This window comes from Dama dama, chromosome 11 (genome assembly GCF_033118175.1).
Source record: "Dama dama isolate Ldn47 chromosome 11, ASM3311817v1, whole genome shotgun sequence".
NCBI lineage: Eukaryota > Metazoa > Chordata > Mammalia > Artiodactyla > Cervidae > Dama > Dama dama.
In genome coordinates, this window is record NC_083691.1 from 6830050 (window position 1) to 6854474 (window position 24425).

A 24425-nucleotide genomic window follows, 5' to 3' on the forward strand; every position below is an offset into this window, starting at 1 on the left:
ATGGAGTGGTCGGCATCGAACCTGGGCTCTGGGGACCACAGCATATTTCCTGGGTGACCTTGGGCAAGTCACTTGGCCTTCCTGAGCCTCAGTTTCTTCATCTGTAGTGAAAGTCGCTCAGACTCTTTGTGATGCCATGGACTGTAGCCCACCAGGCTCCTGTGTCCATGGGATTCTCCGGGCAAGAATACTGGAGTGGGTAGCTGTTCCCTTCTCCAGGGGATCTTCCCAACCAGGGACTGAACCTAGGTCTCCCGCATGGCAGGTGAATTCTTTACGGCCTGAGCCACCAGGGACAATACCACACCTGCCTCACGAGGCTGCTGAGAGAGCTCAGCATGAGGCAGCTTGTGAAGTCCTGAGCTCGGGCCCAGACAGAGGCAAAGAGCTGGGCATCAGGGTGCTCCTGCCTCTGCGCTCCACTCGCTGGTTAGGGACAAGCAGGACCAACCCAGACACTGAGTTAAAAAGCAGAGATAGCACTTTGCTGACAAACGTCTACATAGTCAAAGCTGTGGTTCTTCCAGCGGTCATGTACGGGTGTGAGAGCTGGCCATAAAGAAGGCTGAGCGTCAAAAAATTGATGCTTTTGAACTGTGGTGTTGAGAAGACTCTTGAGAGTCCCTTGGACTGCAAGGAGGTCCAACCAGTCCATCCTAAAGGAGATCAGTCCTGAATATTCATTGGAAGGACTGATGCCGAAGCTGAAATTCCAATAATTTGGCCACCGGACACGAAGAACTGACTCACTGGAAAAGACCCTGATGCTGAGAAAGATTGAGGGCAGGAGGAGAAGGGGACGACCGAGGATGAGATGGTTGGATGGCATCACTGACTTGATGGACATGAATTTGAGCAAGCTCTGGGAGTTGGTGATGGACAGGGAAGCCTGGCTTACTGAGGTACATAGGGTCGCAAAGAATCGGACACGACTGAGTGACAATTCACCTGTCCAGTGATGCCTCAAACAACACACGTGTGCAGGTAATGAATAAATGAATCAGTTCAGTTCAGTCGAATGAGTGAGTGAATTAACGGATTACATCCAGTGTTCTGGGAACCAAATAGCAAGGCATCGCTTGGAAGGGGACTAGGAGGGATGGAGTTTCACATATAGTCTTTTGGGGGAAGGTGGAAAGACCTGTTTTCTGTAGCTTCATCGTGGGGAAAATAGGGAACAAAGGGCCAATTTGTCTTTTCTCCCATTTCTGGGATGTTTTCCTGGCCTTTCCTCCCTCATCTGGGATGCACACCCCCCCCACCCGGTTTGAGCTGTGAGAACCATGCTTCGGGTCCTGGGGAGGCGGCCAGGTGTCCAGCCACGCGGGGAGGACCTTGCATCTTGAGGGGCCTCTGGCTTCCAAGCCCACAGGGTTAGAGGTGGGGCTGTGGAGGGGGTGCTGACCTCAGGGAGGGCAGGGCTAGCCTGTACTCTCTCAAAGGTGAGTCCGTCCTCTGCCATCTGCACAGACCAGGCATTCCCTGAGGGCAGGGGTTGTGGTAGATCCACGTCTGAACGTCCCCCTCACTTACCATATCCTCAGTTCACACTTCATGGGGTCGTGAAAAGGGTGCAGACTCTGAGGCTCCAAACCCCGGCTCCTCCGCCCATGGTGAACCCTTGGGAGGGTCACGCAACCGCTCAGAGCCTCAATTTCCCCAACCATTGTGAGAATTGCAGACGCCTCCTCTGACCTTCTCAGCTATTCTGCTTCCATCACTTCCCTAAACCCTTAAAACCCCCACAAGGGGCACAATTATCTTCCCCCTGACAAACACGCTCAGAGAGATAACACTTGCCAAGGTGACACGGCTGGCCAAGCCCCAGCCTCGACCCTTGAGGGGATGGCTGAGATGCCCTGTGCAGCAACTATCCCCTTGCAAAGAGACCCCCAGATTACTGGTTCTCATCTGCAAGAGGAGAGGGCTGAAGCTTGGGTTGGAGGAGGATGGGGAGGCAGAGAAGGAGGCCCCCAGGACCACGGGGTGCTGGTGGGGAAGCTCAGGAGGGAAGGGGAGGGGTGCCAGGCACTCCCGAGGGTCCTCGCCCGCCTGGGGTGGGGGGTGGCTAGGGCCTGAGCCCCAGACTACGGCCGGCTGCCCGCTGGCTGGACCGGCTGCCCGAGGCACCATCTTGAGAGCATTAGGGGCTGCTGTTCACAGATGTTTTCTGTTACGTGTTATTTGTTAGTCTAATGAAAGGAGGTGCACGGGCTTTCAAGACCTCGGAGTTCTGCGGGGGTTTTATATGGGAGGCCCGCGCGGAGCTCTGGCGGCGAGAGGAGGCCGCGAGGCCCCTGCCAGGCGCGCCCGGCGGCTCCTGCTTTGATTCCGAGGTTTGCAGCCATCCGCATGGTAATTCTAGCTCTGGTTAAATGTCATTTTTAATAACGCCATCTCTGGCATGTAAACGGCTGCGCCCGCGGCAAGAGGGGCAGCTGGGAGGGGGAGGCTGATGGTGGGGGGCGGAGGGGGGGCATGGAAGGACAGGCAGGGAGGGAGGCGGGATTGGGGACCAGTCGACAAAACCGCCTGGGGTGGTGGTCACCCTCCTGGGGGCATGGATGTCCTACCCTACGAACCCCTGCGAGGAAAGCCTGCAGCATTGTGAGGGGCAGAGAGGGTGGGGGGACAGGGAGGAGCAGGACAGACAGCCAGACGATGGGAGGCGGCTTTTCCGGTGACGAGTGATAGAGACCCCCAGCTCAGCAATGAGGCTTCTGACTCCCCGCACCCCCACCCCGTCACCCTGGCAGCCAGAGGGAGTCGGGATGCTCGAGGGAAAGAGACAGGATCTTCTGCCGTGGGAACACCCCCTTCAGTCCAGCTCTTGGGGAGCCTTGGGCTGGTACCCAGTGGGCGCCCGATGAGTGTGGGGAGATGCTCAACAGTGACTGTGCTCCCCTAGACCCAGTTGGGCGGCTTCCAGTGCAGTCAGGTCTCTGGGGAGGTGGAGGCTGGGCTGGGCCTTGGAGCAGCAAACACCACCCCCCTATACTGGCCCCTTCTAGATGCTTCCAAACGATGCCAGTCTTCCCTGGCGGCTCCAGTGGACCTCTCCATCCTCCCACGAGAGGACCATTATCCCCTCAGGCAAACTGAGGAGGATGACAGAGGGGCAGAGTTAGTCCTAGAAGGAGCTTCCGAGAGCACAGCAGTGCATACGCTTTGATGCCTATAAAAATGACTAGCTGTTGTTTAATCGCTCAGTCATGTCTGACTCTTTGCAACCCCCTGGACTGTAGCCCCGCCAGGCTCCTCTGTCCGTGGGATTTCCCAGGCAAGAATCCTGGAGTGGGTTGCCATGCCCTCCTCGACCCAGGAATAGAACCCGATTCTCCTGCATTGGCAGGCAGATTCTTTACCACCGAGTTACCTGGGAAGCCCCCAAAATGACTAGGACTGTGCCAAACACAGAGCCAGGTCCGGGCTCCAGAGGGTTTCCTTCCATGGGCTGGGACCTGGGAACATGCATTTCACCCCCTCCCAGGGTGATTTGAATGCAATGATTCCCGGGCCCACACATTGACAAGCAGAAGGTCCGACCCCCTCACTGGGGACACTGAGGCGCGCAGCGTCAGGGAGTGTGCCGGGTTGTAGGGCCAGGCAGGTCCCAGCCCCCGATTCTTTGTCCTTCTCCTCCTGCCTCCTCCTTCACCTCCTGCAGCCGCAAGGAGGTGACACACCCTCGCCTTGAGGAGCTCGCTCAGCTTGAGGGCGGTGCTCGCTCAGCTCTGGGTGGGAAAGCCGTTGGGAAGCTTCCAGGTCTTGTAGCCCCTGGGTGTCCTGCTCTCACTGCCCTGACCTCCCCGCCCCTCCCAACCCAGAACCTTCTCCAAAGACCACAGTCGCGCCCAGCAGCCCCCGCCACCCATCCTCGGGCCGCCAGGTGCCGGCTTCTCAACTCCTCTGCAACTATCGCCCCAGCATCCTTCCAAGGTCCCCACTGCCCCTGCCCCCCGACTGGAAGGTCCCGGCTGCACCTCCCAAGCACGAGAAAGCAGAAAGGATCACCAAGAGGGACCCAAAGTAATGTCTTCCAGAGCCGGCTTCACTTTTAGGATGCAATAAAAGAGATCATTAGCCGTAAAGGGCCCCAGGTGGACGGCGTCCTGTCATCACGGGGGCCCCTCGGAGCCGGGCTGGGAGCAAGCGGCTTCCCACATGTGGAAGGGACACGGGGTGAGGGGTCTGGCTGGCGGGAGTGGGGGACCCAGCCTGAGCATCAGGGTCACATATTCAGTGACCTCCATTCCCAGGACACCTGGAGATTCCCTCGCTCCCGGGGAGGCACGGCCTCTCGCAAGCAGCAGCTCGGCTCCCTCTGGGCGGGGAGCACCCTGCCCGCCTTGCCCTTGGAGACCACCAGGCACCCCTGCATCTGCTCAGCATGGGCGCCTGCTAAGACCACTTTCCCCGACTCTGTCTAAACAGGAAGCTCCCACGGTGCCTTTCTACTCAGCACCTCGCAAGAGGCACTTAACCCCCAGCCCTGTCCAGGCGTGATCTGGCTGCAATCTGGCTGCTGGTCTGCCCACCAGCGGCCCGTGGCCACCCTGACAGTCAAGAGCCTGGACCCGATCATTTGCCAGGCTGGAGCCTTCGGGATGGGGGGTGTGAGGGTGGGTGTGGGTGCAAGTGTGTGTATGTGTGTGTGTGTGACAGTGTATGTGTGTGGGAGTGAGTGAGCGGGTTTGGGTGTGGTGGTCGTGTGTGTTGGGGCGGGTGGTGTGTATCTCTGTGTCTGTGAGTCTGGGAAAGCCACCATGTGGTTCCCAAATGCCAGCCAGAGTTATCACTGACCTACCGCAAAATGAGAAAAATAGGGGCAACTTGCAAGCTTTTTGGTTAAGCCAAACTAAGTCTGTTTTGAGGACCATTCTCGACTCTGAGATGAAGATGCTGACAGGTTCTTGCTTGGATAAATGGATGGGGGCAACATGGTGGCAGTTGTCAGTAAATGGCTTTTCTTGGCCACTTAAAAATTTTTTTTTAATTTATTTTTAATTTTTTGGCCATGCCACCTGGCATCGCATCCAGAGATTCAACTCGTACTCCCTACCGTGGAAGCATGGAGTGTTAACCACTGGATGGCCAGGGAAGTCTCTCTTGGCAGCTTCTAAAACTGCCCCACTCTATGCCAGTTCTTCGAAGTGCCTGGAAATTCTCACTAGGGCTTGAGATCTGAAAGTTTAGGCAGCTGGTAGAAGCTCAAGGCGAGACACATAGTTGGTGATCAGAAAATAATTGCTGAATACAGTGAGTGAGTGAATGAATGGGTGAATATGGAAGCTGGGGGTAGACTAGAGAAGAAGTCCTATTGATGTTCCTCAGTCAGGGACCCTCCACAGCTCTCCCGTGTTCATGAGGCCATTCTGGATGCTTCTGGGCAGGACTTCCACTCACGCTCATACCTTCCAAAACCCCCGGCCAAGATAGATGGTCCCCACACTGCCAGGCCTGACCCGCCTCACCCCACCCCCCACCCTGGGGCCCAGGCCACACTGCTGAGGATGTGGAGAAGACCCCTCCCCCGGCTGCCTCATGGTCCGCTAAACACAGCCCACACCAGCCTGGGAGTGGACATCCCTGGTCAGAGCACCCAGCATTCTGGGGGCGCCAGGGGTGGCTTCGGCGAGAAGTAGAGGGCAGGGGTTTGGGGACAGGCCTGGGCCGGAATTCCATATTCATTTGTGTGACCTTGGCAACCACTCAGCTTCTCTGAGCCTCAGTTTCTCTCTCCATAAAATGGGGATAATAAAAGGACCCACTTCTGGTTGGTGGGAAGACAATAAAGGGTGAAGCACAGGGGTGCCCGTGGCCAGCAAACAGTGAGTAACCGGTCACCCTCACCACGTGCCATCAAAGGCATCTGCCCTCCCCTCCACTCCCACTGCCTCTAGCCCTGGGGCGCTACCCTGGTCAGGTTCCAACACCGAAGCTCCGTTTGTAGGATGTGTTCAGGGCAGCATTGGCTCCTTAAATCACTCCCAAGGTTCTAATCTCCCACCTGAGATGAGCCCCTGCCCTCTGGGTCTGGCACAGCAGGAAGGCCTCCCAAGTTTTGCCTTGTCCAGGCTGGCCCCACATCCCTGCCCAGGACAAGACATTGAGAACCCTTCCTCCTGTCTCTATCCACTTAGAAACCCAAGGTTTCAGCCCAGCACCCCACTCCGTGCCAGACCTCAGGACCTCCCTGACCACTATAAATCCTGAAACAAAGCTCAAGTCTCCCCAACAACCAGTAGGGCTTCCCCTGACCCACTCCTGCAGCCCAAACACTGCACTGTGCCGAAGAGAGAGGCCTGGACAAAATAAAGCCCACCCCGCCCTCCCCAGCCGGGAGACCTCAGGCAGGTCACCGTGCCTCTCTGGGTCGCCCCTATAATAGGAATGGCAACCACTAGCCCGTCCTGACTCACAGTGAGCATCTCCATGAGCTGTAAAGGAGGCCCTTTATCGAGCACCTACTATGCTCCAGGCATGGTCTCCCACACCCTATAAGGGACATCACTGTCCATCATCCCCATTTCACAGATAGCAACACTGAGCCCCAGGGAGCTTCCTGGGCCTCAAGGGGGCCAGCAGGCATTACCACTACTGCTGCAAAGTCACTTTTCTGGAGTCTTCTGGAAGGGAACAGTGGAAGCTCCTGCCCTGTTGAGCTTCTGTTCACAGGGAAGGACCCCTGTGGGAGTGTCCGGTGGTCCCAGGCCCCCATGCCAGGCCCGCAAGCTCCACTCAGATGATCTGTTAAATAGAGCAGCAAGACCACCCTGGAACCAGGGGCAGTGCACGAACTAGCCAGAGTCCTCCCTGCTGACGAAAAGCCAGAGATGCAGATGCTGACCCCTCCTACCGGGTGCCCAGCCGTTCTCAGACTGGATGCCCTGGGCTCTCAGCTCTCCTGTCTCCCTGCTCCTGGGCATGTGCTGAGGGAGGCTCTCACCTGTCTGGGGGGTCCAGGCTCAGCCAGGACCCAGGCCTCAAGAAACACCACCTCCCTGGGGAGATGGGCCCATCCCAGGGCAATTTCTCAGCCCAGATCGAATCACGGAGAGACAGGAGGTGCCCCACAGACACCCGGATGCTGCCTCCCATCCTTCAGGTTGGGGCCTGGAGAAGGGATGGGGCAGCCCTGAGGTCACACACGGAGAGGCGAGCCAAAGCCAGGAGCTGGACCCAGGTGTCCCGACCGCCCTCTTCCCGGGCTCATTCACGGCGGATGGCTCTGTCTCCCCACCCGTGACCCCGAAGGAAATGGATGGAGGGAAAGGAAGGAAGGGGAGGAAGAAAAGCAGGCTTGTCTTTAAAAGGCCGGTTCTGAAGAAATCCATTTGTCTTTATCGCCTACCGGCCCCGCCCCGTCTCGCAGGCTGGCACCTGGTACCACCCCCATCCCCCTTCTCCACGGCCTCAGAGGCTGCCGCTGCCACCTTTCAGAGCCAGTTAGAGGGAGGCTGGCTAAAAAGTCAGATGTGGAAAACAGTACGGCGGTTCTCAAAACACTCAACATAGAATTCCACTCCTGGCTCCCCAAAGAACTGAAAGCAGGGACACACACCCATGTTCATAGTAGTATCACTCACAATAGCCCAACGGCAGAAGCAACCCAAGTGTCCACCAATGGATGAATGGGGAAATAAAATGTGGACAATTTTCAACATGGTGGAATACTATTTAACTTTAAAAAGGAAAGAAATTCTAACACCTGCTACGTCATGTACACATCTTGAGAACATTATGCTAAGTGAAATAAGCTAGGCAACAGAAGGACAGGTACTGCATGATTCCACATCGATGAGGTCCCGAGGGTGGTCTAATTCATAGAGACAGAAAACACTGGTTGCCAAGGGCTGGGGGCGGGTGGATGGGGAGTTAGTGCTCAATGGGGGGCAAAGTTTCAGCTGGGGAAGATGGAAGAAGTTTTGGAGCTGGATGGTGGGGATGGTGGTACAAGGATGTGAATGAACTTCACGCCGTTGAACTTGACGCTTCGAAACGACTGAAACAGTAAACCATGGTAGATGTATCTGACCACAAGAAAAATCCAAAAATTAAAGGCCAGTTGGCCCATCTCTCAAACTCAGGGGTCCCTTCAGGCATCCCACTCAGATACTTGGCCTTGCCCGCCACCACTGGCAAGGGGCAAAGGGAGGTGCCCACCCAAGCCAGGCGTGTCCTTGGCTTCCTGTCGCGCATCAACGGAGGTGACTCAGAGAATAGGTCCGTGAGGGGAGCCCAAATCCCCGGCCCAGGGCCCCAGCCCACCCCAGCTCAGCCTGTGCCCTCAGGCTCCAAAGCCCCCACTTGAATCTCTGGGAAGGGAACCCACTGGGTCCAGGCATTTTTCCTAAACAGGTCGCAGCCCCACTGGGGCCAGGCAGCCTCCCTGGGTTGCGGGCTTCATCCCTGCCTGGCTCCAGGGGTTTCGTTTATTTTCAGTGCGTTCGCATTCCTGTTTCCACCCTGCCCACAGGAGGGAATGTTTTAAGGAAAATCTCAGTTATTAATGTGGTTTCTTTTGTTGTAAGTCACTGCGAAGGCAGCAAACGAGAGTTTATTTTCCTAACGTGCTTGGCATAGCTCGGCGCCCCGGCCCAGACCTCAGCGTTTGACTTGGGAGGAACCCGAGACCCCAGTTTGCTCTGAGTCACCGGCAAAGCCACAACCTTCCTGGTCAGTTCCAGGGGGAGCCTGGTCTGGGGAAATCACTGGCAAGAATAGGCTAGATCTACTGATGACTTTGTGAAAACGAAAGATTGAAAAATCTATTCAAAAAATTTTGAGACTGCTAACCCGACAGGTTGAAAATACATCAATTTTCTATCTCATTGGTTTCCGCATTAACCTTTATTTTTCTAATAAGGGTCACCCCATTTCTTCATGGGCTTCCCAGGTGGCACAGTGGTGAAGAATTTGCCTGACAATGCAGGAGATGCAGGTTCAATCCCTGGGTGGGGAAGATCCCCTGGAGGAGGGCATGGCAACCCACTCCAGTATTCTTGCCTGGAGAATCCCAGGGACAGAGGAGCCTGGCCGGCTACAGTCCATGGGTCTGAAGACAGTTGGACCCAACTAAGCGACCGAGCATGCATGCATGTCTCTGGTTTCAGTTGCTGCCTTTGGATCTGGAAACATCTCCAGAAGCCACAAGAAAAACCTACTTCCAAGCATGTCCAAATCCTCAGCGAGGGGCCAGGACTCCCTCGGGGTCCAGGACTGGAGGATGAAGCCACAGCCGAGAGCCCACGGCTGCTGGCCTGGGGACCAGAGTCCCAGCACCCTGAGGTTTGGCTGCCCGCTTATTAAAAGGGCCCAGTGACGCGGGCTGGGCTCATCAGGATGGGGACAAAAGGTCCCTTCTCCTCCACCTTTGGAGACTTCAGGAGTTGGGGATCCAGACACAGTGGGAGGGGGCACCTGCTAGAATGAGGAAGGAGGGGAGGAGGGCAGGATGCCAGCCTCTCCTCCATCCACCTTCCTGCTCAGGGGTCTGGGCCCCTGAGCAAGCCAAGGGATTCTCTCTCCCAGGCCTGGGGGCTGCCCCAGAGCGCCCCCAGCCCTGCCCCCCTGCAGCCTGGCAGCGGGCACCGCTGGAATGTGCCCAATTGGCCTTGGGGAGCTGCTTGACTCGACATAAAACATTTGGGTTTCATGGCCTAGAGATTTGTTTTCAGTCTGAGGAATGAGTATAGGGTTACCTCCTTTTAATTTTGCCAAGTAAGGACATTAAAATAAAACCATCGCCAGCCATTATCCTTGTTTCATGAAAGAAAGTGCGTTTTAACACCAAAAGTGAGCTAGGAAAGATGGAATCTCAAACAGAGAATTCTTTAAGCTAGGTTTTTGAGCTTCAGGAACTCCCTGTAGTGTCCACGTTGGGCTTCCGTTTGTCTGTTGAGGCCTGGAGAAAATGTCCCCAAGGGCTGAGGGCTGGGACGATGGAGCTGAGATCTGGGGGTGGGGGGGGGAGGGGCTCCTTGAGCCTGGCCCTGACTCTGCCTGTGGCCCCCAGTCCCTCACAGTGACGGAAGGAGATGCCCACCTCTGGGGGCAGACTGACCACCACCCTCAGCCCTGTCCCACCTGACCCCACACCCGGGGGGTCCTCTGTCCCCAGTACCTGGGAATTCCCCATGTGCAGAAGAGAAAGGGCTCCCGGGCCCTCAGTGGGGGAGACACGATCCCAGGGGGGTTGCTGGGGAGGCCCGGCGGCTTGGGGGCTGCCAGGGGCCCAGGCCGAGCACTTGTGACCCCAGCTATCCTGGGACTCCCCCAGAAAAGCTCCCCACTTGGAGCCCTTCTAGGCTGTGAGCAGGAGAAGCAGGGCCATCTCCTGTCCATCCCATGGCCATGGGCAGGCCAGAAGCCCACACCCACGGCGGCCAGGACTTGAGGACCAACGCCACCGCCCCCCCCACCGACCCCAGGCCTGCATCCTTCTCTCCCCATCCCACCTGCACTCCGCCCTTCTCCTTTCCTTCCTTTCTTCAATTTGCTCCTCTTTCTGTCCCCAGTCCCCAGGGGTCCCCCATGCCTCAGGGAAAACTCAGAGACCTCCCCTCTGTCCTGCGGGGGAGCCGGCTCAGAGCCAGCGGGAGACCCGACGACCTCAAAGACCAGCTGGCAGGAGCCACCCGACACCAGAAAAGGGTACCCCACTTTTCTCTTGGCCCAAACCAGACACTGCCCATCTTTCCACCAGCGATACCCCAGCTCCCAGGAGGGGGTCAGCCTGCTTCCTGATCCCCTGGGTGGGTGAACAGAGGCCAGAGGGGCTGGCGAGAGGTGGACGGACGCCACTGGGACGGCTTTGGAGGTCATGGCACGCGGCTGGTGCCAGGCGGGCGCCCTCTGAGTGGCACCGTGACAGTCAGGTGTGTGTCAGCCGTCCCTCTCGGGTACACCCAGGCTCCCGTACAGGGATTCCAACAAGGCTGCTGTCGCCTCACCTTTTCCTGCATCTCCTTTCATCTGAAAACTGGGGTACACAGCCACCCAGGCCTCCCTGGAGACCCCGGAGGCTGGCGCAGGATGTCGGGGACCCCAGGGACAGGTGGGAATGCTTCTGGAGTCAAGTGGGTGACTCTTAAAGGGCCCAGAGTCTCCAGCAGGTCTGCCTGCCCCCCAGAGCGGGCAGTGGTCTCAGAGGACCCCCACACTCCTTTCCAGGGCCTGGGGGTGAGCTATGCCGACTCCAGCCCCCCTGCTCCCTCCAGGAGACCCTCCTGGGCCAGGATCTTTGCTTTATCTTCATCTTCTCCTCTTCCAGCCACTCCCCCATTCTTACCAAGGGCTCAGGACCCTGCAGTCCTCTGTGACTTTTTGAAGGAAAAAAAAAAAAAAAGCCACTTGGGTGGGTTGTTTGTTTTTAAAGCCCCTTCCTGATGACCTTTAACCTCGGCAGGGGAAGAGAGGCCTAGCTGGCTTTTCAGGGCTGGGCCGCTCGCCCTAGGGAGCTGCTAGCAGTGGGGGCAACCTGGAGGGGGAGGGCAGCATCGATACCCCGGGGGCACCCTTCTTACAAAAGCCTAGCAGTCGCTGGGTTGGTGTCCCGGAGGAGAACGGGGCAGAGTTGGAGACCCAGCTGGGCGACTAGGTCTCTTCGCCCACTCGGAAGCCTCAGTTTCCCCAGCAATAATCGCACCCACTTCTCCCAGGCTGTTTGGGAGTGGGGGGCTCGAGGGGCGCCTCCCGGGGCAGGGCACAAGGCAGCGCAGCGCCCTGTGCTCCCAACCACAGGAGGTGGATCTGGCCTCCCCCAGCCGACAACTCCCGTCCCGTCCATCGCCGACAAACAACCTCAGCGAGGGCGGCGGCGACTGGGACCACGCCAGCCGCTCGGGAGGCGGCGCCCAGCGCCCGCACCCCCGGAGGTCCCGCCGCGGCGCCTCCTTCCCGGGCCGGGGTCCGGCGGAGCCAGCGCCCCCGCATCCGTCGCCGGTCCTGCGCTCGCCCCTTCGGGCCCACGAGCCTCTGGCCCCGCACCACCGGCCCCCCGCCCGGCCGCGCGCCCCGGCCCCGGCCCCGGCCCCGCGCACTCACCGTCCTGCGGCGCCGCCTCGCTGCCGCTGCTGCCCCCGGACGGCTCGCGCGCCGTGCCCTCCCGCGCCTCGGCCCTGGGCGCGGGGCGCGCCGCCAGCCGCCCGGCCGCCGCCACCTCCTCCAGGTCCAGGAGGTGGCTGACCGTGAAGTTCTTGCGCGCCTGGGCGCAGTCGCCCGGCCCCAGCGCGGGCGGCGGCGGCGGCGGCCCCGGGCCTAGCGCCGGCTTGTCCGGGGCGAAGGCGGGGCCGGCCGCGCTGTCCATGCCCGCGGGCCGCCCCGGGGTCGCCGGCGGCGGTGGCGGGCGCGGGTCCGAGGCGCGGGTGGCAGGCGCGGGTCGGAGCGAGCGCGCCCCGGCCGCCCCGCGCTCGGCCCCGCTCCCGGCCGCCTCCTGGCTCCGCGGCCCGCCCGGCGCTGACGTCGGGGGAAACCAACTTTCTTCCCTCCCCTTCTCTGCCGCCTCGCTCGCTCCCAAGTTGCTCCGACGCGAGCTCCTCCGGCCACACGCCCCTTCTTGAAGCAGACCTCGCCCCCTGCCTCTCCTCCTCCCCCTTCTCCTCGCCTCGCCCGCCCCCACCGCTCCGGCTGAGGGAGGGAGGGGGTCCCGCGCCAGGCCGGCTGGAGGCTGGGGGCGGGGAGGGGGGGAGAAGATAGGGGTGTCCTTCTTTCAGCGTCCCCACCCGCATTTGGAGGAATGGGAAAGTTCAGTGTTTGGCTATGTGTCTCTCTCTCTTTTTTTTTAATCCCCCAACAAGTGTCTGGGGAGGTGACAGTGGAGGGATTAGCAGCCCCGCTTCCATTTACAAATTCCTCCGCAGGAGACTGGGGGAGCGACTCTGGGGGAGACGGACTCCACGGAAGATCTGAAACTTCCCAACCCACCTTTACCCCCATGCACCCTAATGCTGCCGTCCCTGCCCAGACGGATGAGAGTCCTGGGTCCGCCTGGTTCACGCCACCTTGCGCCAGGTTCTCTGCCCCAGGAGGCTGTACATCATCAAGCCTCTGGGGGTGTAGCACCCCACCCCCCCCAGCCCACTTCGGGGATAGTCCAGGCCCTCCCCAAGGAAAACCAAAGCAAGAGGAAGGAGGTTCCTCCCTCCCCTCCCCAGAATTCCTAGTTTACACACGGAAGATGGATAGATAGCCAGACGACAGCCAGACTGACAGATGGGTGACAGAGTGAGAGAGAGAGGCCTGCCTGGGTCTCTGCTCTTGTTTTTATTTTGCAAGGAAAGCACAGAGAAGATGCCTCCGGTGGTGAAGCAACACTGTAAGCCGTCCAGATGCTGCTGGTTTTTCCCCAAAACTGCTCTTGGAGGCCCTGGCCTTCCATTGTCCCCTCCGCCACGGCAGAGCCATAACGTTTGAGCAAGAAAAATAAGCCCACCAGGAGAAGACCTTCAGAAACTCCTTTCTGGGCTGCCGCAAAGGAAACCCAGCCTGCACACACCCCTGAAAACCTGTAGATGGGCAGCCAGGTTTTGCATGGGCCTGGATTTTTCCCAGAAAGGCATCACCTCCAAGATGAGGCCAAGTGTCCCCCACATTAGCCACAGTCATCCATAAGAGCACGTGCGAGGGTAGGTTGAGGACCTGGAGATGATGAGAGATGAGGTTCTTCTTTTTTTTATTTTATTTTATTGGTCATGCCACATAGCACATGGGATCTTGGTTCCCTTCCCAGGGATAGAACCCCCACCCCCAGCACTGAAAGTGCAGAGTCTTAACCGCTGGACAGCAAATTCTTCCTCTTTGGAAAGTTGCCCAATGAGTGTCCAATGAGAAAGAGATCCAAGGGCTCTGGGGGTCCCCAGCGCTGCCCACGTGTGAGTGGTTGAACGACTTTCTGAGGGACTGAGCAGGGTGAGACGGTGACTGGGCTCTAGGAACTGTCTGGAAGAAACTCTCCCCCTGCTGGAGCACCCAGCAAGCGAAGGGTAGGGGGCGCTTATCCCGGGAAAAACACAGCCCAGCGTTCAGAGCAGCATTGGTGTTGGAGACCAGGCGCCAGGCCCAGTCCACCATGCACTGCTGTGTGACCTCAAACACGTCCCTCGCCTCTCTGAGTCCCACCTCCTCCCCTGTGAACTGAAGTGAAATCGCTGTCGTGTCCGACTCTTTGTGATCTTGTAGACTGTAGCCTACCAGGCTCCTCCATCCATGGGATTTTCCAAGCAACAGTACGGGAGTGGGTTGCCATTTCCTTCTCCAGGGGATCTTCCCGACCCAGGGATTGAACCCAGGCCTCCCGCATTGTAGGCAGACGCTTTACCTGTCTGAGCCACTAGGGCAGTCCTCCCTTGTAGAAGGGGTCTAATGATGCACCTACTGCTTGGGCTCTATGGGCACTCCACCAGAGTGCAATCCTGGGCGTGTGGCCTAAAACACAGGACACTGTCAGCGTCAGCCTGCAGAGCTGGAAAGGGCCTGAACATCATCCGGGTTCAAATGTGGACCTTGCGCTTCTCAGCTGTAAGCTTTGGCAGCCTATTAATACTGGCCTCTCAGTTGCCGCATCTGTAAAGTGGACTCTTAGGAGGATTCAGTAGGTTGATATATGTGGGGCACCTAATACCTGGGGAGCAATCAATTAGCGTTAACAGTTACCATTTTTAGGGGACTACCCTGGAAGTCCACTGGTTAAGATTCCGCTTGCCAATGCAGGGACACAGGTTCCATTCCTGGCCCTGGAAGATTCCACATGCCACGTGGCCACTAAGCTCATGTACCACCACTGCTGAACCCACATGCCCTGGAGCCTGTGTTCCGCAATAAGAGAAGCCTCTGCAAGGAGAAGCCAGCGCACTGCAATGAAGAGTAGCCCCTGCTTGCTGCAACTAGAGAAAAAGTGTAGCAAAAAAAGACCCAGTGCAGCAAAATAATAATAATAATAATAATTTTTTAAAAGATTAAAAAAAAAACAAAAATAAACATTTATTCCAAGAAGTCATGGAAGGCAGTGATGGCAAACTCCAGCTTTAGTGCTGAGGAGACGCCAGTTTGAATCTGTGCACTGCCCTTTACTAGCTGTGTGGCCTCGAAGAGGTCACTTGCTGGTCCTCCCTGAATGTGATCTGTCATCTGTATGATAAAGAGACCAATTTGAAAGGATTCTTGTGAATTTGGCATTCTTCATGTTGTTGTTATCAGGTTGCTAATCCCCCTGGCCAGTCCTGGGGCTGGTGGCTGGGGTGGTACAAGGATGGCAGAGTAGGGCAAGTGGCATTGACTGCTATTCTATAGCTCAGCTCTTGAGCGAGAGCTCCAGGCCTGAGGCAGCCTGGAGTGCACCCCAGGAAACGCCAGCTAACCTGGGAAGGATGGAACTCATTACCCGAAAGGAATACAGCTAAAAGACAAATGACTTCCACGGTGATTTAGATAAATCCTGTGATGCTAACCCAGAGTGGGCAATGAAGGGAGACTAAGATTCCAGTTTGGAACGTCTCTGTTCAATGAGTGGTTGTTGAACCAGGCCCTGCTCTAAGCAGGGGGGAAGGGGAAGAAGTGAAGGGAACAGAGGGAGCCCCTGCTCTGCGGAGAGGAGCTGATCCTTAGTTGGTACCTCTGTTCGAGACTGGCTTCCAAGTCTGAGCATGAGTAAAAATGCATATTTGTCTCGGTCTTGAAAGCTTGCATGGTTTAAAAAAAAAAGTTAACTTCTCTTATTACAGAAGTGACATGTTTATTGCAGAGATTTTAGAATACACGAATAAAATTAAGAAAATAAAAGCACATATATCCCACTCCTAGAGATTTCTGAGACACAATAGGTTTTATATACATATATATATAAAGTTGGTTTAATGAGATTGATGATAATCTTCCTATTTATTCAGTATTGAATTGAAGACCTAGAAGAAGCTATAAGACAAGAAAAAGGAGTGAGCTGAAAATAGAGTTTATCTTTCTAGCTTTTATCTATATTCTCGATCAATGAGAGAATAGTTAAAAACATTATAAAAGTCAAATTATGTTGTGGTTTTTAATAGCTTGCACATTGTGTCATTAGTCTTGTCCACTATTATTTTTACTGAAAACCTAGTGATACATTATTCCCCATTGCTGTACATCATTCCCTATTACTATACATCCATAGTTACTTTCTTGATCGTAAATACCTAGAAATAGGATATCTGGATGTGGTAGGCAGATAACAACCTCCCAAAGATATTGACATGATAATCCCTGGAAATTGTGGATACGGCAAGGCAAAACTAAGGTAGCAGATGGAATTAAGTTTTCCTATCAGGTGACCTTAAAACAGGGAGAATGTTTTAGATCATCTGAATAGGTCCTTTAAAGTAGAAGAGCGGGACTTCCCTGACAGTCAAGTGGTTAAGATTCTGTGCTTCCAATGCAGGGGATGCGGGTTCAATCCCTTGTCAGGGAACTAAGATCCCACATGGCACGCAGCAAGGCCAAAAAATAAATAAAAATAATTTTAAAAATAAATAAAGTAGAAGAGAGAGACAGGAGAGTCATTGCTGGAGTGATGCAATGTGAAAGACTTGACTGGGCAGTGCTGGCTTTGAAGGTGGAAGAAGGCAGCCACTGACTGAAGAACACAGACAGCCTCTAGACGTTGGAAAAGGCAAGAAAATAGATTCTTCCCTGGAGCCTCCAGAAGGAAATGCAGCCCTGCCGGACATTCATTTTAGCCCAGGACTTCTGTTCTCTGAGAAAGATTGAAGGCAAAAGGAGAAGACGTGACGTTTAGATGGCATCACCGATTTCATGGACATGGATTTGGGCAAACTCTGGGAGACGCTGGAGGACAGAGGAGCCGGGCGTGCAGCCCATGAGGTCATAAAGAGTCCGATGCAAAGAGTAGCCACTGAACAACAACAACAACATCTGTTCTCTGAAAAGGTTAACATAATGCCTTTGTATGGTTTTAAAACACTAGGTTTGTGATCATTTGTTACAGCAGCAGAGGGCTAAGGCATTGAGTCACAGATACTGGCCAAAGATTTTAAGACTTTTGATAATATTGCTACATAGCCTCCAAAAAGGTTGTATCAATTTCTACCCCTGAAGAGCATGCACTACTTTAATTATTTTCTCTACTGATGGGACAAGTCTTTATGGTTTTATTTAACGTGAATAAAATGTGCCCAAGAGCTGTCTATTCTCTTTCTTTACTGCACAGCCTCCTCTTGGGATGGGTGACTCTGATGGCTGGCTGGCTGCTCTTCCCGGACAGCCTTGTAGCTGTTAAGAAAACACCGCGGACAATCTCAGCACACTTAGATCTGTTGCACATCAGCAAGGTCGTTACTTCCAGCTTCTTGATGCTGCAGATTGGGAACTTCAGGGAGCCACTGAACAGCCTCTACTTGTTTCCTTGTTACTCCCGTGACCTCTGCTGGGCATGGAAAACAGGCCCTTGAATCTTCTCTGGATCCTGTTGTGAATGACTGAGTTCCTGCCAAACTCCTCCTCTCGTCATACCGCCGACAGACCAGGAAGAAGGATGATAATATTAATAATAACTTGGACTTCCCTGGTGGTCCAGTGATTAAGAACCCGTCTGCCAGTTCAAGGGGCATGAGTTCCATCCCTTGTTTGAGAAGATTCCACATGCTGTGGGGCAACTAAGCCCATGGGCCACAACTACTGAAGCCCAGGCTCTGCAACAAGAGAAGCACCGTAATGAGAAGTCTGAGCACCGCAATTGGAGAGTAACCCCTGCTTGCTGCAACTAGAGAAAGCCCGAGCACAGCCATAAATAAATAAAATAATAGTAATAACTTACTTTAAATTTTAAAAGGCATTTTCTTCTTTTAGCATACATGTTGTTGTTTTTCAGTCGCCCAGTCATGTCAGACTCTTTGTGACCCCATGGACTGCAACACGCCAGGCCTCCCTGTCTGTCCCTCACCATCTCCAAGAATTTGCCCAAGTTCATGTTAATTGCATCGGTGATGCTTTCCAGCCATCTCATCCTCTGACACCCTCTTCTCCTTCTGCCCTTAATCTTTCCCAGCATAAGGAACTTTTCCAATGAGTTGTCTGTTCTCATCAGATGACCAAAATACTGGAGCTTCAGCTTCAGCATCAGTCCTTCCAGTGAAAATTCAGGGTTGATCTCCCTTAAGGTTGGCTGGTTTGATCTCCTTGCTGCCCAAGGGAGTTTCAGGAGTCTTCTCCAGCACCACAGTTTGAAGGCATCAATTCTTTGGTGTTCTGCATTCTTTAAGGTTCAGCTCTCACAACTGTACGTGACCACTGGGAAGACCATAGCCTTGACAATACAAACCTTTGTCAGCAGAGTAATGTCTCTGCTTGAATTAATCACTGAATGGGAATATTTAATGGCTACTCTGCTTATTTTTTAATTTTTTAATTTAATTTTTATTTTATATTGGAGTACAGTTCATTTACATTGTTGTGTTAGTATCAGGTATTTAGCAATATGATTCAGTTATACATATCAGTTCAGTTCATTCAGTCGTGTCTGACTCTTTGCGACCCCATAGACTGCAGCACGCCAGGCCTCCCTGTCCATCACCAATTCCCCCAGCTTGCTCAAACTCATGTCTATTGAGTCAGTGATGCCATCCAACCATCTCATCTTCTGTTGTCCCCTTCTCCTCCTGCCCTCAATCTTTCCCAGCATAAGGGTCTTCTCCAATGAGTCAGTTCTTCCCATCAGATAGCCAAAGTATTGGAGCTTCAGCTTCAGCATCAGTCCTTCCAATGAATATTCAGGACTGATTTCCTTGAGGATTGACTGATTTGATCTCCTGGCAATCCAAGGGATTCTCAAGAGTCTTCTCCAACATCACAGTTCAAAAGCATTCATTCTTCAGCGCTCAGCTTTCTTAATAGTCCAACTCTCACATCCATACATGACTACTGGAAAAACCATAGCTTTGACTAGATGGACCTTTGTTGGCAAAGGAACGTCTTCGCTTTTTCAGATTCTTTTCTCATAGAGGTTATTACTTTAACAGCTACTTGTATTTATTTGCAAAATGTCTGATTATATTCACTACTCAGTTTTCTTATGGAATGGTTCTGTGTCTATAATTGGGCCATTCTTTCACTGTAACAACCTCCGTAGGACACTTGATTGTCAATCACTAAAGGACTAAGCCCATTTCACAGATGGAGAAACAGAGACCAAGGACGACGTGGCGTCCTGCAGCTCTTCTGTTCACCTGATCAGCCCCTGTAGCCACAAACCCAAGAGCCTCTTCTGGAGGAGACAGTTTAGCAGGGATAGTACACAGAGGCTCGCGGGCCAAGCTGTGTTCACTGCTGCACGTCTGGGGAATCGTAAACACTGCAGGCCGATGTGACTCAGATGTGACCAGGCGTGACCGTGACAGATCACAGGGTTCTGTAAATATTGTGTCAGGCTGCTATCACAGCGGGGCTCCCTGCTCACCCCAGACCCTGGTCCACCCTGCGGGAAGCGGAGCCAAGCCTAAACAGGGCAGAACATCTGGTGCCCTCCCTCAGCTCACCACCCAACCTTTTCCTGGCCTCAGTTTCCTTCCTAAGGACCCTCCACACCAGGAAATCCTACTGAAGTGACTGGTTCTCAGTTCTTGGCAAGGGGTGAAATACTATATCCCTTTGAAAAATGTTTCTGCTCTACCTTCAAGTCCAAAGAAAGAGATGTCCTCCAGATAGAGGGGGCTCGTTATTCACTGAGCCTTCCTGCAAGCCCGGAGAGGTACTGAACCACATCGCCTTGTAGCACCCTCCCAACGACTGTGAGGGGAGGGGGACGGAGACTGGACAGCTTGAGTTCCATCTCCTGGTAAGCTTGTCAGGCTTCTAACCATCACAAGTGGTCCCATGAGGATTTAGGGCTAAGAAGTCATTTGTTTCTCTTGAAGCATTATGGTCCCGCCTTAAAAAATAAAGACCAAGTAATGAGATCTGCACAACCCATTGCGTTTCCCTTTTTGCCCTGGCTTCCAGGAATCCCAGATAGTGTTGAGACATAATCACAGTAATTCTCTGTCCAGGAGGCAAGTCAGTGTATTAACTTCTCTTTTCCTCTCCTTTCACATGACTTTTTCATTTTCCTGTGTTTAAGTCTTTCTGATGCAGTGGCCCCTGCCTTCGACATTTTCCAGCTGCACGACATTCACAGGGTCACCCAACCTCTTGGCCTTTTAGTTTCCTCACCTGTAAGATGGAGGTAACAATGGGACCTATCTCACAGGGCTGTTGTGAGAATCAAATGAAGTGATCTGCGTAAGAGTTGAGCAAAAAGCCCAGCATGAGCCTGGCAAGTGGAAAATAGTCAATAAACGGCACTGATGGGTGTAGCAACAGGCTTTGGGGGACTTTTCTGGTGGTCCAGTGGTTAAAACTTCATTTTCCAATACAGGGGGCGCAGGTTTGATCCCTGGTTGGGGAACTAAGAGCCCACGTGCCTCGTGGCCAAAAAACCGAAACATAAAACAGAAGCAATATTGTAACAAATTCAATAAAGACTTAAAAAAAGAAAGAAGGCTTTGATGAAGTCAAAAGAGCAAAGAGAACCTGTCCTAAATGGGAAGACTTGGCTGGGCACGAGGCTGGCCTGCTCTGTGACTCTGGGCTGCGTGCTTTCCTCTCTGAGCCTTGGCGTCCCGTCTGTAAACTGCCTGCTCTATCCTTTACACCGCCGTGTCTGCAGAGCCTGCACGGGAGGAGAAAGGAGAAGTGATGCAGGCCCTGACCCAGCGCACAGTCGGGCTCCATGCAGGCTTATTCCGAAAGAGAATGGTGGGTCGAATGGCTGGTGGTCAGAATCTCTACTGCCCAGGACACACCTGGCTGGCAGGATGCCCTAGGTCTAAGCCACGCTACAATGGCATTCAGGCAGTTCTGGGGACCCGAAGACCCGCCCAGGGCTGGGACAGGCCTGGATCTGGGTCTCGGGCCAAATGACAGGCTCCTATTAAGAACCTGTTGCATGCAGGGCTCCTGGTGGGCACGGCGTGATGCCCAGGTTACTTACACTCTGGACCTGCGACAACCCCTCTTACCTACCTGCCCTTCGGGCAGGGCTCACAGGCTTCACAGGACCAATGGGAAATGGTCCTGAACAACTCATGCCACAGCGATTTACTGAGCACCTATTGTATACAGAGGGCTTCCTGGGTGGTGCTAGTGGTAAAGAACCCACCTGCCAGTGCAGGAGACATAAGAAACGCAGGCTCGATCCCGGGGTGGGGAAGGTCCCCTGGAGGAGGGCGTGGCAACCTACTCCAGTATTCTTGCCTGGAGAATCCCCGTGGACTGGTGGATCCGTAGGGCTGCAAAGAGTCAGACATGACTGAAGTCACTGGGCGCGTGTGCACGGGCTGAATACTGAGGCCTTTCGGAGGAGCACGAAGCCGTGGTGGGACGGACACTCAAGAGGGGCTCCCGTTTAATCTCGGCAGTCAGAGCATCACAGATTCAACTCAGGTGTGCCAGGCACTCTGTTCCAACAAAGACGTCTTCCAAGCTGTAGGCTTCAGGCTCTGGGGACCCATGTGACTCCCAGGTTGAGCCCTGCTGGAGAAGTCCTTTCTGTTATAGGTGGAAAATCTGAGTCTTGGAGGGGAAAGGCACCCCCTCCAGCCAGTGATCCATCCCACCCCCTCCGTCCCTGGCTTCCCCAGCAATCCAGGGAAGGATGCAGGGTGAGGGGCATGGGCCTAGCTAGGCCCAGGGCACCCCCAGCCTCCACAAAGGCTTCCGGAGCCCTCGGGCCCTGCCCTGGCTCCCTCGCGGGCCTGCCAACATCTTGCTGTGATTACTCTGCGGTGAGCCGAGTGGAGCTACTCTCGAGGCCCGCACTCAGCATGGGGGTGGGGGCCGTGGGGGCGGAGGACAAGGTGGGGCTGAAAGACAGGGCTGGGACGTTCAGCTCACTGGCTTAATTGGGGATCTAATAGTTATTATTATTTATAACTTGATCTTGAACCCTCGCCAGGAGAGTGTGTTCACAGCCTGTACGATCCAGGCAGGCGTTAAATAATTAAACCAAGGGCCTAATCGCTGGTTAAACTCCCCATGGGCCCCCACTTCCTTAGTTCGCTGATTGCTGATATTTTGGGGGTGAAATATGACCATTTTTACGATCAAAGAGATCAGAGTTCCAAAGGCAAAAAACGGAAAAAAAAAAAAAAAAGGAGGTGGGGGGGTGGGGGGCTCTTCCAGTTTTCTTTTCCTCTGACTTAGTGGTCTGGTAAAGTTTCTTTATACATGCAAAGATTTACACACCTTTCTGCAGGGAGCCTTAAATTACTCCCGATTCCTCACACATTTCCCTCGAGCAGCCAGGAACAGTAAGTCATTGAGAAATGGACCGGCCTCCCAGTAATCACTCGGCGGCCTTTGAGAAGGAGAATGTCTAATGACTTTTTTTTGAAGTGGAGGTCAAGGTTTTTTAAATAAAACAATCTGTATTAATGCAATTTCCTTTTTAGCTGTAGCGATGGATTTTTTTTCCCCTCTTTTTCTCCGTTTTTTTTTTCCTTTGGCCGGGGTGGGGGGAGGGATGGGAGGCAGGAGTAGGGAAGAGCATGGCCATTTTTTCTCTCTCCAGACAATGCGCCCCTAAGGACATCCATTTATTTAAAACTCTGTATATCATCACCCTGTCAGGGCCTCCAAGTGGGACCCCAAGCCTCCCTCCTGGTTTGTTTCGGATCCCTGGGCGGTGTGGACGGCCCAGTAGGCTGGTTGCTAGGGCTTGCCACTGGTCTTCCCACTCCTTCCCTTAGGGCGGCTGGCCCGATGCCCCGTGCGGCCCCCACCCCCACCCCGTCTGATCACCCAGATCTCAGTGCAGCCATTTGGCCTCTGGTCCTCCACCTTCCCATCCTACCCCAGCCCAGCTGCCTCCCACCGCTCAGCATACCTGGAGACCTTCTTTCCCTGCCCTCCGAGAAGACATGACTCGATGGTTATGCAGTGATGAACTGACATAAACCATCCCAGACAGTGCTGAGTTCCAGTCCCAACTTGGGCACTCTCCAATCTTCCCCCAGCCCCGCCCAGTTTCCCTAAATCTTCCTTTATTTATCAGTCCAATGGTAGGATAAAAAGAATTACCTGTACCCCTCAGCTCACCATGAGGCTTCAGAAAGCCTCTGCTGGTCATCCCTAGCCTGTGCCCCGTGCCTGTCCCCCCAGAGCACGCTCCACTTATTACAGCGGCCACATCACCACCGCCATTACTCCCCCAGACCTAGAGCGGGCTTGCCTGGAGGCTCAGCAGTAAAGAATCCACCTGCCAATGCAGGAGTCACAGGTTCGATTCCTGGGTCAGGAAGATCCCCTGGAGAAGGAAGTGGCAACCCACTCCAGTATTCTTGCCTGGGAAATCCCATGGACAGAGGAGCCTGGCAGGCTATAGTCCACGGGTGGCAAAGAATCGGATGTGACTTAGCAACTAAACAACAAAAACTACAGAACTAGAGCAGAGCCCGAGGGCAGGACCTGGCATGTCCCCCACCCCACCCCACCACTCCCACCCAGCCTCAGCTCACAAGCTGGTGCACCCAGGGAATGCAGGGCTTAGTACTCTATCGACACGTTTTTATTGATTGCCTTCCAGTCCTGGAGTCGGCTGGAGCACGGGGGATAGAGTGGTGACCCAGAGAGCTCGGTCCTGCAGAGATGTCAATAAGCCAATCTCAGCAGAGAAGTAAACAGATTAGAGCTCCACGGGGGAGAGGGCTTCCCCAAGGAAGCTGTGTTAAACTGACTCTTGAAGCCTGCCCGGAGAGTCCCATGGACAGAGGAGCCCGGCGGACTACAGTCCATGGGGTTGCAAAGAGTCAGGCATGACTGAATGACTACCACTTTCCACTTCGCAGGGGACGGGGACAGAGTCTAGCGGCAGCCAGGCAGGAGCCCCAGCACATGCCAAGGAGCCCCAAGCCTCCAGCCTTACCTGTTCCAAGCATCCTTTTTGTTCTCGCTTTCCCCCGCTTTCCCCTCCCAGCCAAGAGCTTGAATGACCTTTTTCAACTGCCCTGCATGCACCAAGGTCATGAGGCATCCATTCCACACACAGGAGCCACCCCCTCCCTGTGCCTGCTCTGGGCTGGACCTGGGACTATGGCAGGGACCAGGTTGCCCTCTGGGCTCACAACCTGCAGATGAAACGTGAAGATAGATACTGAACTCATGGGCTGAACTTCAGCCATCCTGGGCGGGGGTGGGAAGGTGGGATCCAGGAAAGGACCCCAGGCTGTGCAGGCTGGTGGGGAGGTATTGGGTTTTAGGGGAGGAAGAGAATTAGCCCAGAGGTTGTCTGCCCAGGGTAGAGACCCAGCCCTGGCAGGTGACTCTGGGGCCTGAGGGGCGCGGGGTGGCAAGCATGGAGTCCAGGGGCAGGGTTTCTAACATGCAGGCATCTGGCTGAGAGG

General features: G+C 54.7%; 1 protein-coding gene across 1 annotated transcript in view; it reads right to left on the reverse strand.

Annotated features, from left to right (window-relative positions):
• The window catches only part of PRRX2 (paired related homeobox 2), a 50275-nt gene extending 37965 nt beyond the window's left edge, over positions 1-12310 (reverse strand). Inside the window, exon 1 of the mRNA XM_061154423.1 lies at positions 12049-12310. Coding sequence (XP_061010406.1) covers positions 12049-12310 — 262 coding nt within the window. The remainder of the gene's footprint in view (positions 1-12048) is intronic.
• Between the last annotated feature and the right edge of the window lie 12115 nt (positions 12311-24425).